The 13956-nt window shown below is 36.8% G+C and overlaps 1 protein-coding gene and 1 long non-coding RNA gene across 2 annotated transcripts; both read right to left on the reverse strand.

Moving 5' to 3' along the window:
• Positions 1-273: 273 nt before the first annotated feature.
• On the reverse strand, positions 274-3207 carry LOC125494096 (uncharacterized). The gene is made up of 3 exons (XR_008969651.1): positions 2981-3207; positions 2280-2336; positions 274-808 (listed from the first exon to the last, which is right to left on the reverse strand). It is a non-coding gene; the product is annotated as an uncharacterized LOC125494096 (long non-coding RNA).
• Positions 3208-8644: 5437 nt separating this feature from the next.
• LOC104894730 (probable E3 ubiquitin-protein ligase XBOS34) lies at positions 8645-13362 on the reverse strand. The gene is made up of 9 exons (XM_010681034.4): positions 13051-13362; positions 12140-12254; positions 11107-11187; positions 10921-11009; positions 10734-10825; positions 10518-10599; positions 10002-10104; positions 9757-9842; positions 8645-9533 (listed from the first exon to the last, which is right to left on the reverse strand). The coding sequence occupies exons 1-9, from the start codon at positions 13150-13152 to the stop codon at positions 8979-8981; spliced, it is 1305 nt and encodes a 434-aa protein (XP_010679336.1). The 5' UTR covers positions 13153-13362; the 3' UTR covers positions 8645-8978.
• Between the last annotated feature and the right edge of the window lie 594 nt (positions 13363-13956).

The raw sequence follows: 13956 nt of genomic DNA on the forward strand, positions 1-13956 counted from the left end.
CCTCGATGGGATCCTCCTCCTCAATGGGATCCTCCTCCTCAATGGGATCCTCCTCCTCAATGGGATCCTCCTCCTCAATGGGATCCTCTGCCTCAAGGATCTCTCCTGAACAGGATTCTCATCCTCAACAGGGTCTTCATTCTCAGCAGGGTCCTCTTCCTCAACTGGTATATCCTCTAGTGGAGGTGGCTCATCATCATCATCCTCCCCATGTAACCCTGGTACAACTGGACCCCACCCAACACTATAATGAAGGTCCTATTGTTCCTTTCATCATCAGAGACGTAAGTGACTGTCCTAAGATTCTGAAAGTCATCGGCCAATAACTCATCCTCAAATGGCTGGTATCTTGGCCTCTTTGCCACAGGTGCTGATGGCGGTTCAGGTATGACCCCTGGGTTCTCAGAATTCCCATCTATGGCCCTATTGCTCGAACTTTCCCTTTCAGATGAAGTAGAAGGGTTTTGACCCCTGGTCTCACGAACCCTCCACTCATTCTCGCAGTATTTAAGGTCAGTGAGGAAGTGCTTTTCGGAAGGCAGGTTCTGGTATCCGTAGGTATGCTTATTCCTATTGAAATACCCTTCTGAGTCCACATATCCCCATACCTACGATGAACAAATCTATATGGCTCTATATCTGGAACATAACGAAGCATGAAGTGTATCCTAGAGCCCTCAGATCGTAACCACTGTTCCCCTTGCATAATTCTGTAATCCATAGCAGACTTCATTTTAAAGAACCACATATCCCAGTCTTCCCCTACTTGTTTCATCAAAAAGTCCCTACAGCCTATGTCGTGAACCATCTGTGAAAGTAAAAACAAATAGAATAGTCTAAGTTTTTGTAAAGAGGTAAATGCTCATTTTAACTTTGAAATCCACAAGTGAAATCAAGCTCATTCGATCAATAAATAGTTTTTATACTTAAATAAGTTTTGAGTCTAATCAATTTAGACCTATCTTTGTACACTCTCTTAATCTAGTCACATTTGAAGATTTCAAGAATCTTTCACCATTTCAATTACACAGAGAGTACATACAAGTTCGAGATACAAACAAAGTGCAATGATAACATGCCTATGACTTAATGCATATGACATGATCTATATGCTCCTAGCCCATACTACCCGTTTTGAAATCGTTTCGAAAACGTCTTTGAAAATAGGAGCTTCTGGCTCTGATACCAGTTTTGTAACACCCCCAAAATCCATACACGTCTAAAGCTACGTCGCATCGACTTTGGGAGTGTTACCGCCGCGATGGAACGCAAGGCATAATTAGAAATACGGTAACTCAAATTCATTGTCTCAAAACCAAATTGCAGCGGAATAGAAAATGTAAATACAACTCGGGAATCATAGATGACCCCTCTTTATTCAAACTCAAACCATGTAACAATGTTCTATAAAATTCATTAATGATCAAACCAAAAGTTAACTTCAAACTACAGTCTAGCCCCCATATGCTTGATGTCATGCAGCAGCACCAGCTCACCTAGTCTGCTCCCCATTGAAGTATCAATAGTTCATCACAGGACAACAAACACATAATAACACACAGAGTCAGCTATGCTGAGTACGTAATGAACCATAAACATATGAAATAAATGAGCATACATTACAACTGTTATATGAACCTACGTTATCTCACATCCTTTAATCTTTCATTATTTGGCATCGAACGGGCACCGTCATCTTACTAGAATCATACGGGCTACTGAATCCTTAATAGACAACTTGGTCTATTAGATGAAATGCAAATACGGTTTTGTTCCGTCTCACACCCATCACCTTAGTATGCATACCCCCAAGATCGAACGGAACCTTCCGCCTACTTGAGTTATCAAAATATAAGGACACTACTGTCGTCACAGTAGGCCTGCGTAGGAGTGTAGGACAAGTCCTACACTCCCCCCATTGTTCTATACTTGTAGGGAGTCCAACTACAAGTATCGCCATAATCTTCTTTTATTACCAATCATTCTTTTATAACTTTAAGGAGTCATTTACATACTCTCTTAATTACCAAACTCAATCTTATCCCTAGTAACACTCTTGTTACTCTATAGATCAGATTAATAATGCTGATGTTACACTACGATAGAACTTCGCATTTCAATGCAACATATTTCAATGCATCATATTGATTTCACGTTATAAACGTCTAACCAAACAATCACAATCAAATGTTCCCTATCATGGTACTAGGTTCCAATAACATGAACTGCAACCTAAACATGATACTAAGCTTTGAAAGTAAACTGGTACGCGTACGTACCTTGTAACGGAGAATTTTCGCTGACTTAATAGAACGAGCCGCTTATGAAATTGGGACCTAAATCGTTAAAACAAAGCTTTAGTGTTACGTCCTTGATAACACTAACAACTACTACGTACTAAGACCATAACGACCACACGATTCGAATTAACGATAGTTAAAACCTTATTCCAGAACTTTCGTTATAATTCTAATCTAGTGAATTTAACGTCTTTTAGAAGTCAGAGTTAGTGAGTAACTAAGTTAGTTAGTAACATTAGTCCACTATTTTACCAATCCAAAAGGTCATAAGTCCAACCTGTCTTATGTCCAGAAGTTAAGTCATATGTCCAAAATAAGTCATATGTCCAAAGTAAGTCATATGTCCAAAAGATAAGTTCCATGTCCAAAAGGTAAGTTCCATGTCCAAAAGGTAAGTCATATGTCCCAAAGTCAGGTTCATGAAACAGGTCAAAAAAATAACTGTAACTATAATAGGACACACTTTTCCTACTTTCAACTTATTCCAATTACAAACCTAACCAGCATTTTAACTTAAAACAGAACAATAACTTAACTAGTTAACAATCTAATAAATTATTACACAACTTTACTTACTAATTATTAATTACTAATTACTAAAATACAACGTACGTAATTATGAAAAAAGAATATAAAATAATTAATAAACTGACATACTAAGTTAAGTACAAAAATTATACCGCTAGAACTCGCCGGCGAAAGAATTCCGGCGACCGAAAACCACACCACACACGCGCACAACACCGAAACCGGTTTCCGTCGCCCAAACCCCCTTGCGCGACCCAGATCCGTCGCGCCACCACGCTCGCACGACGCGGAACCACGCTCGCACAAACCTTCTCGCAATCTGTCGCGCAGCTACACTCGCACGACGCGATTCCTCGCGCACCCTCACCGCAGCTTGGCGCACTACCCTCGAACACCTTCGCGCACAACTCGAACCTCTTCGCACAACACCTTCGAGCACTCTTTTCCACACACACGAACCACGCACGCACTTCGCACAAGACCCTCGTCCACTCGCACCACACCCTCGACGAATTCGCACCAATCTCTCGACAGAATTATGTCTCGCACCACCACCACTCACGCACACAATACACAAGTGACGAGAGGGTAGAGAGGAGAGGGAGAGCAGCGAGGTTGAGCGAAAATCCGAGAGAGAGAGAGAGAGAAAAATCTGAGAGAGAGGGAGAGAGAGAAATCGGCTGAGGAGAGAGTGAGGAGAGAGAAAAGTCGGCTGGGAGAGAGGGAGAAGAAAGGGTTTAGGGTTTTTTTCTGAAATTCCATCTTCTTTTCTTTTTATACTCCCTTCCAAAAGGTAGTAACCCTAGGTCGATTAGGTTACTCTTTTAAAATTCCGGAAATTCCTAACAATTTCATATTACTAATAATTTATTCCTATTAACTTGTAAATAAATTAAAATACCTTTTTTTTATTAATTCTTTTATATTTTCTTAATTAGTACGGAATTAGTATAAAAATACGGAGTATTACAATTCGGTGCACGGGTCCCAGAGACGTCTAAAACCGTGACTTATAGCCTTCGATTTTGACCGTTTTAGGGCTCCTCCGGGCCCGATATTATTTTTTGCCGAAAACTTTCATATGGGGTGCGACACGATATATAATGCATCCTGGGGGATTCGCACCATCTGAATTACACCTCGAATGGCTCCAAACGACTCATTTATTATTTTTGTGTTGTAGCCACAAAATGGCCCCGAAACTGTCGTAAAAGTTGTTCTTATTCCCGTTCAAAATCGTGGGAGTCCTTAATATACCATCTCATGTCCTCTAGAGGCATACCAAAACATTCGGTGCACGGGTCCCAGGGACATCCAAAATCGTGACTTATAACCTTCAAATTTGACCGTTTAAGGGCTCCTCCGGGACCGGACATATTTTTCGCCGAAAACCTTCCTATGGGTTGCGCCTTGACTTATAATGCATCCTGGGTGCTTCACACCAATTGAATTTCTCCAGAATGCCACCAAACCACCTTTATGATATTGTGGTGCGGCTAAGGAATGACCCTGAAACGGTCGTAAAAGTTGTTATTATGTCCGTTCAAAATCGTGGAAGTCTTTAATATACCATCTTATGTCCCCTCGAGGCATCCCACGACAGTCTGTGCACGGGTCACGGGGACGTCTAAAACCGTGACTTATAACCTTCAATTTTGACCGTTTTAATGCTCATCCAGGCCCGGTCATATTTTTCGCTATAAATCTTCCTATGGGTGCGACACGACTGATAATGCATCACAGGTGCTTAGCACCATCTGAATTGGTCTAGAATGCCACCAAACGACTCATTTATTATTTTGTCGTGGGGCCACAGATTGGCTCCGAAACGGTCGTCAAAGTTGTTCTTATGCCTGTTCAAAGTCGTGGCGGTCCTTAATATACCAACCCATACCCCCTTGAGGCATCCCACAATATTCAGTGCACGGGTCCCAGGGACGTCTAAAAGCGTGACTTATAGCCTTTAATTTTGATCGTTTTAGGTCTCTTCCGGGCCCGATTATTTTTTTTCGCCGAAAGCTTTCCTATGGAGTGCGACACGACTTATAATGCATCCCGGGTGCTTCGCACCATATGAATTGCCCCAAAATGCCACCAAACAACCCATTTACGATTTTGTGGTGCATCCACGAAATGGTCCTGAAACGGTCGTAAAGGTTGTTCTTATCAAAGTCGTGGAAATCCTTAATATACCATCCCATGTCCCCTCGAGACATCCCACGACGTTCGGTGCACGGGTCCGGGGGATGTCTAAAACCGTGACTTCTAGCCTTTAAATTTGATTGTTTTAGGGGTCCTCCAGGCCCTTTCATATTTTTTGCCGAAAACCTTCCTATGGGGTGCAGTACGATATATAATGCATCCAGGGTGATTTGCACCATCTGAAGTTGCCCCCGAATGCCACCAGACAACTCATTTATTATTTTGTTGTGCGGCCAAGGAATGACCCCGAAACGGTCGTAAAAGTTGTTCTTATGTTGGTTCAAAGTCGTGGTAGTCCTTAATATACCATCCCATGTCCCCTTGAGGTATCCCACAACATTCAGTGCACGGGTCCCAGGGATGTCTAAAATCGTGACTTATAGCCTTCAATTTTGACCGTTTTAGGGCTCTCCGAGCCCCGGTCATATTTTTTGCTGAAAACCTTCCTATTGGTGCAGCACGACTTATAATGCATCCCGCGTGTTTTGCACCATGTGAATTATCCCAGAATACCACCAAACCACCCATATATTATTTTGTGGTGGAGCTACGGAATGGCCCTGAAACGGTCGCAAAAGTTGTTCTTATGTCCGTTCAAAGTCGTGGAAGTCCTTAATATAATATCCCATGTCCCCTCGAGGCATCGCATTGCATTCGGTGCACGGGACCCGGGGACGTCTAAAACCGTGACTTATTTGCCTTCAATTTTGCGTTTTAGGGCTTCTCTGGGTTCGGTCATACTTTTCGCCGAAAACCTTCATATGGGGTGCAACACGACTTATAATGAATCGTGGGTGCTTCGCACCATCTGAATTACCCCAGAATGTCATGAAATCACACATTTATGATTTTGTGGTGCAGCCACGGAATGACCATGAAACGGTCGTAAAAGTTGTTCTTATGTCCTTTCAAAGTCGTGAAAGTTCTTAATATACCATCCCATATCCTCTCGAGGCATCCCATGACATTCGGTGCACGTGTCCCATCGACGTCTAAAAGCGTGACTTATAGACTTCAATTTTGACTATTTTAGGGCTCCTTCGGGCTTGGTCATATTTTTTCTCCAAAAACCTTCCTATGAATGCGACACGAATTATAATGCATCCCGGGTATTTCACACATTTTGAATTGCCCCAGAACGCCATCAAACCACCCATTTATGATTTTGTGATGCAGCCACGGAATGGCCCGAAAATGGTCGTAAAAGTTGTTCTTATGTCCACTCAAAGTCGTAAGTCCTTAATATATCATCCCATGTCCTCTCAAGACATCCCACGACATTCGATATGCGGATCTCAGGAACGTCTAAAACTGTGACTTATAGGCTTCAATTTTGAGACTGTAGTACATTCCTTTCCCCACCTCCTCCTTAAGTGCTGCTTAATTATATGTCATAAATAAGATTAGTGTACAATTTTAGGGGTCAAAGATGGTCCCATAATAAAGATTGACTGCCGTTTACTCCATCCTGATCCTGCCCTCCAAAAGGGGAACTCCAATAAATGAAAGGGGGTGCACCTCCCATGTGGAGTTACATACTTAAAGCAAAGAAACTGTCCCACTAAAAGATTTTGTATAAGAATCACATAATATAACCTATGTAGAATTTATATTCTTTTCAGAAATAATAAGACAACAGTTTTTTTTGGTCATGTGTTCATTCATCAATACTATATGATACCTCAAAAAATTTCTTAAGATTCCAAATAAACAAGATGGTGATGTACTGGGAAGTTATAATTGCAGCAAACTTTTTAGATGTTAAAAAGGTAGTCATTGATTTGACACAGTTAATTATTGTGAGATTGGATCTATTATTTCACTAATGGTATTTTTGGGGCAAACATGTTCGCTTCTGATCGTGAGAGTAAAAACAGGGGCGTTTTAGTATTTTCGCACAAAAGACAAAAAATCGACACTGAACTTTGGTATCAACTTATACCAAAGCTTAGTATATCAAAATAAGTCTTACTTTGATACCCAAGTGTAAATAAACTTTAAGTATCAACTTTGACCTTTGGTACCGCTAGAAAAGCCATTTAGTCTCTTACGATGAGACACATATCCGGCCTCTTTTTGGCAAACTAAAATTTTTAGACAAGGGCAAAAATAGATCTCTTTAGAGGTTTAAATTCTTATTATCCATCTATTAGTGTACTTGTGTAGTTGTATTTTTCATGGCAAAAGTAATTTATGTGGCTTAGTGGTTGTTGTTACTTGTTCATATGTTTCCTTTACGCTATTTCCTAAAAGCTATTCCCCTTAAAACGATATTTTATTATATACCACTTTTCATTTTTATTAGAGTTTTCACTTAGCCAAATTTTTTGGGCCATTTGCTAGTTGGTTATAAATGGTGGTAACGAGAATTAACTTATATTTAAATTAGTAAAGATTATCATTGCTTATTCTCATGGTAATGCTAATTTATTATAAAGTATCTATTTTTCTTCTTAAATTTTCATTCACATCTAATAGTACCTCGTAGGCGGTAATGAGTGGTAATGAAAATTGCTTATTCTTGGAGGAAAAAAAAAAGTTTAAGGGATGAGATTACTTCTTCATAGAGAAAAAAGACAAACTTGAGAATTGCCTCCTCACGAGAATTTTAAGGATACTTCCCTTATAATTATACTTAAAATACATTCTCATTACCCCAATACGTCTATTAACGACTACCAGACATGCTATAAATATACTCAGTAAGTTACTCCTGAACACACCTTTAATAAGTTACGTTACTTAGGTCTATATACATTGACTTGCATTTAGTTACCCGAAAATAATTGTCCCATCTAAAACATGAACTCTTCCCACAAAAAAACCTTGATTTTGACAAACTAAAATGAACTGGCTTGAAAAATAATCCACCAAAAAAACTAAGTATGATTTTGAGATACTCGAATAATGCTTCAAACTACATTAATGTTAGGTGGCCCAAGTTCAGTACTAGCCCGAATCCCACAGGCCACAAGGCACATGTAACATGTTGGGCTTATAACTCTTCAGACTTCGATGAGTTCAATCTTAGTGTAATTGTTTCAATTCCTTAACTCATAATTTATGATTTTGTAATTTCTATGATATTGAGTATAAATACGACGGGACAACTTTTGTATTGTTTAAAATTTGCGTAATAACAATCATCTTTTTCTATTTGTCCACTTGTTTTCTTTACGTTTATTAATTTTTTAGATTTAATTAGAAATAAGCAACCTTTATTTTTTCTTAAGTTTATACGTGATGGGACTTGATCAGCCTTAATATTGATCTTTTAAGCTAAAGAGTGAATTATTAGATACGTTTCCGTGAGAAAAGGTATTGCAAACTTTTTCTTTGCTTATCTTATATCTTTCGAAGAATCTAGTAAGCTCTCCTTTAGTATTGAAAAAGGCAAGAGAAGGTGTTGTAAACGACGTGAAGTCAAGTTTAATGTTATGAAACAAAATTTTACAAGTAATATATTAAAATAAAAAAAAATATTTAAAATTATATGGTAGTGCAAACTTTTAACATGAGAAATTGGAACCATTAACTATTGACTTGACTGCGAGTTCATGAACGATTCTTCGATTTTGATCTAATAAGCTTCTCCTTTAGTACCAAAAGAGGAAGAAAAGGAAAGCATTTTTACAATTTGTATATGAGAACAAAGTTTATCAAGAAGTTGAACAGAGATCCAAAAACTATCTCAAGTGTCAAATAATGTCACCAACATGAAAGCAAAATTGTCTTAAAGTATACACTACTATACATGAAAACTCCATGATATTGCTGGTATTCACATAAATATATATCAAACCAAAGCAATATCATGTTATTTGTGTTACTGCATAAGCTATGATAACATAATTATCACAGGACACCCAACTCTCCCCCAAATAAAAGAATTACCAACGATTTACTCAGTCTTATGTACAAAACCCTCTAAATAACTGTTTTTTATTTTCAGATTCCATAGAGTTTAACAACCTGACTAATCTTGGCTCTGCAGACAGGGCAAACCCCTTTGTTGTCTATGATCTTCTTTACGCAAGACATACACGTAGACACGTGCCCACATGGGACACAAGCTCCATCAACCGGAGATTCCCAGCAGACCACGCACACTGTGGACTCAGCTGTTGCAGGCTGGTGCCCTACAGATTCAGCAACAGATGTGGGCACTTCATCAATAAAATTGCTAGTATTAATCGGAGGAGCTGATGGAGCAGGCGAAGAAACTGCTGCAGGTGCAGAATATCTGTCAGCTGTCGGCAAGACTAAAGGACTCAGCTTATGATTTGATGGAGTAAGTGAGGATTGCATGACGCCCCAGTTGCCAGGGTACTGATCTGTGCGTCTAGGTGATTCTTGCACCCAAACGTTGTTGTTTGGTGTCAAAGGAGGCGAAAATACTCTGGGTGTTCGCCAAGCAGGACTACTCATTTGAGATGCTGCTGACGAGTGAAGTGGTGAACTTACAGATTCAGGATTCATCATCTGAGCTGAGGCTGGCCTTACCTACACACATATATCGAACCATGAGACAAGACCAGACCAGCTCAATCCCCAGCCAAATCTTATTAAGTTTCAGACCAGATGAAACCTTAGTCTGAAAGTGTTCTCTTAGCTCATAAACTTTTTAATTAGGAAAAGCACAGAGTGATCGAACATTCTTGGATTATAATTTTGTTAGTATTGAAGTTATTAATTGTATTTCTAGATAATATAGATCATCTCATACCTGTGAGATCCCTTTACAAGCATTGTACAATCGTCGAAGTTGTTGTTTGTCATTGTAGGTGACTGATGAGAATTTATACCGAGTTTCTGGACAAGAAAACCAAAATGAGTAGAAGCTCGATACAAACAGAAGTAGTAAATTGATTTCAGAAGCTTCTTTACTTCTTAGTGAACTCGTCATCAATCAATCAACCTAATCAGAAAAGTTAGAGCAGAGTTATGGAGAAAAAAAATGTATGAACTCACTAGTCAGCTTGTCGAAAACTGTCAAAGCAGGATTTGGTTGATCAAATCTTGGCGCCTTAATTTTAGATCGATTAACAGAGACAATTTTACGCGGCTCAGCATCCTGATCACCATATTAAAGGATAATAGTATGTTAATGCTTATAAGAGATGGCTACTTGGCATTCAACATCTGAATGGCATAAGCAAATTAAAGTGGTTACAACTAAGCAAAATAGCACTAATCCATCTCTTCAAAACCTACATATCTTGAATAGAATATAGCATGAATGTTTTGGGGAAATGCAGTCTAATTCTATTTTTCTTGCACTAACAACAAAGCTCTCAACATTAGAGTGATGCCACCAATGAAGAAATGTTATATTCCTAATCAATTTCGAGCTCTACTCTCTTCGACTTCTAAGAATCAATTTCTACAGTAATCAGTTGCTACACATGACATTAACACTAGAAAATCTATTAAGATTAAGTTGGACGAGTAAAAAGTTATAATCAGCAAAAAGAAAAGAAAACATACTTCAGGAGTTGAATAAATGACAAGCTCTAGTTTTGGCGGTTTTTGAGGATTATGAGGACCGTGAGGTACTACAACCACCCAACTGCACAATAGCAAGATTATAGCAAAGTCTTCAGTTGAAGTAAAAGAATCAATGATTGATGAAAATATGCAGATTACAAGTACTTAAACCAATTGTTAGGCTTGATTATGGAGCATTGATTAATGATTACTAACATTACTCTTGAGGATGATTCTGTAGTTGTTACATCAGACAATCCTGGTCCAAAAGTTTCGCGGATGTGACCAGCAAAATAACAAATACGGTTCTGAAAGATACAAAATAAAACATCAAGAACATTGAAGATCAAATGTTGTAATTAACAACAACTAGCTATGAAACTGTAAGAACACATTGTTAAACCTCAATCTCTCGAACAACAATATTACGACCATTCTTCCTAGCGATGTCAAGTGGTGTTTGATGATCACGATTCTTGACAAATACATTGGCTGTGAATTCATACAAGAGAGTAAATTGGTTGTTAACTATTTGTTGCAAATGATACGAAATTTGATTATTAGCACATCAATGTATATATATGTATACCTCCATGTGTGAGAAGTAATGCAACTGTGTTCTCAAGGCCTTCCTTTGCTGCATAATGTAGAGGTGTTCCTCCATCATGACCTATGATGAAATATCATTTCACATACTTAATAATGTTCAACTCATCTTATTTTAAATTCTATCAGGGAAAAATAAATTCAGGACTTATAACTTCAAAGTTCAAACCACTCAAGTTCAAAACCGGTAAATTCATATTTGTTCAGATAATCAAATTCGGGTCAATAAGGGCTACCAATCAACTTCGACTCACAACTACGTACATTAAGTTCTAATAAGTTCTCATAAATTTAAATTAGTGCTAATAAGTTTAGATAAATGAAACTTAAGGTGAACTAAAAACACCCCAAAATTTTGACAAAGAACTAGAATCTTAGAACTAGGAGACATTTCACTTTAAGTATATTAAGTGTAATGTGCATGAATTCAAAACTTCTAGTTCACTCTATATAAATATAGGCAAAATTCGGCCGCTTGTGAACCTTCAGGTACTGTCTTATTCAATGTTTGCTCAATCACTCTTTTACCCGCGAATGCAATGTAGGCGTTAGGTTCGGCAATAATGATATCCCCCAACATACCGAAGCTGGCTGTCACTCCACCAGTAGTAGGAGATGTAAGGATTGATACATAGAATAACTAAAAAAGTAGAAATCCCTGAATTTTGTTTGTAATTATTTGGTTTTCATAAGTTAAGTAATATAGCAGAAATTATCATATTTTAAAGAAAAACTAGTTATTAGGTCCAGGCTATGCCCCGGGTTAGAAAATTTTTTATTTATTAACATAATACTTTATGATAATAACACTAAATACAACTTAGCCTAGTGGTTAAACCTTTAGTATATGTACTTGAGGTCTCGGGATCAAACCCTATACGATGCAATTTTTTAAATTTTTTATTGTACATGGATTACATGAATTAAAACTCCCTAGGGAGAGCGCCACTTGGCACATTTTCTTGTTTTCGCACACCTTTTAATATATTTGTATAGATATAAAATTTAAGGTTTACCTTTGCAAATAGCATTGACATTAGCACCCAACTCAACAAGAAATTTGGCAACTTCAAAAAGACCAGGATCCTTTGCTGCAACAATAAGTGGTGTTTTGCCTTCTTTGTCTTTCCACTAAACTCAAAAATCATCAAGAAAACAAATTTTAATTTCATCACAAATACTTATTTTACTAACATTTTAGCTATTAATTGCATCAAAAAGAAAAACTTAAATTTATCTTTGGTACCTATACAAACTAAATAAAAATTATGTTACATATACACTTCTATGTTTGAACTTTAAATCATCCATACCATGTACCAAAAAAAAAAAGTACGTACAAGTACTCTCTTTATTATTTAAAGTTCTACTTATCGAGAATATACCACGCAATATATCTTAATTCATGTTATGAATAAAAAATCATCACGTGACATCTTATTAAATTTGCTTCGATGAGTATATATAGTATTTTATATATAGAGTAAAATTCTCGTAATATTTTACAAATATGTAATCAAAGATATTAATGAATAGTGCTTTACATTGAAAATTGTGTAAAATACTACTCGTAGTAATGAGTAAACTTTATAAAAACATACTAACTCATTTATTAGTTCCCTCTTCTGAATGATGTTCGATTGATACCTGGAACAAGAGGTTCGAAAAGAATGATGTTTTCGTTCGATTGACATAGAACAAGAGGTTCGAAAAGAATAACATCCCTCGTATATTTAACAAGGTTCGAAAAGACATATTATTCCTACTACTAAATACTTATAGCAAATACTCCTAAATCTATCCTAACATCTAAACATTAAAATATGATAATCCATATTCATTTTATAAGAAACAAATCTATCACCCCAAAATAAAAAGTAAAAAAATGCAAGAAAACAAAGATTAATTAGTTAGATTAGTTAATTACCTCAAGACTAGCACCTTGTTTGGATAGAAACTCAATACCACCAACATCACCATTAATCACATAATGATAAATCAATTTTTCTCTTGATTGTTTTTGTCCCATAATTAAGAACACAACTTAACAAAAAAAGAAAAATGAATTTCCAAACAAATGGAAAAATAAAAAAGAGGGAGAAATTTCAAAGATAAAAACTTTGTAATATATTTGTAAGTGGATGAAGAAAACTCAGAGAAACTAACAGAGATGGTAATTGGGTAGTATGAAGTATGAAGAGAGAAAGAGTCAAGAGTAAATTGAGAGAGAAAGAGGCGGGTTTATTTGTCAAAGGATGACATATTAATCTTCTTTCTTTTTTCTAAATAATAATAAAATAAAAAAATACTCCTTTTTTTTTTTATCGTTCTCACCTAGAATCTTGACACTGTTCATACCTAAAGAGAATTTTCTTAATTTTTTTCAATTTGTAAAAAAATAAAATAAAGTCATGTAAGATTTTGTTTGATTCGTCTCAATTATTATTATATTATTATTATTCAATCGTTATAATTTAAACTAATATATAATGGAAGATAATTAAGTTCAAAGAGGTGCATTGAGAGATACACACGAAAAAGTGAGAAAGATAAAAAAAAAAGAGTATATTTGTATTTGCGTAGGAAAATAAGGCTTATTGGGAAAATGATGTTTTGGTCAACTGTTGGGAATATGGACTGGTGCAATTACATGGAACAGCATAATTATTTTAGTAATATTAAATCTCATAAATTATTTCCTATATTCACACTTATTTTTCCCTTTCACTTTATTTGCACTTTAGATCTAAATTTTGATAAAATTGATTGGGTTTTTCTAAATAGTGTCGATGTGTTTTACGAAATTTTATGTTGTATCCGATCTTTTTGAAAT

This window comes from Beta vulgaris, chromosome 5, assembly GCF_026745355.1.
Source record: "Beta vulgaris subsp. vulgaris cultivar EL10 chromosome 5, EL10.2, whole genome shotgun sequence".
In the NCBI taxonomy this organism is placed as follows: domain Eukaryota; kingdom Viridiplantae; phylum Streptophyta; class Magnoliopsida; order Caryophyllales; family Amaranthaceae; genus Beta; species Beta vulgaris.

Bases quoted from the DNA above. Each gene is read 5' to 3' on its own strand.
- LOC104894730 (XM_010681034.4), bottom strand. From the start codon at position 13,152: ATGGGACAAAAACAATCAAGAGAAAAATTGATTTATCATTATGTGATT. The intron at 10,826-10,920 runs GTTTAACAATGT...TGTATCTTTCAG, and splicing joins TTGTTGTTCGAGAGATTGAG to AACCGTATTTGTTATTTTGC. The intron at 10,105-10,517 runs GTATGTTTTCTT...TATGGTGATCAG, and splicing joins TCATTTATTCAACTCCTGAA to GATGCTGAGCCGCGTAAAAT.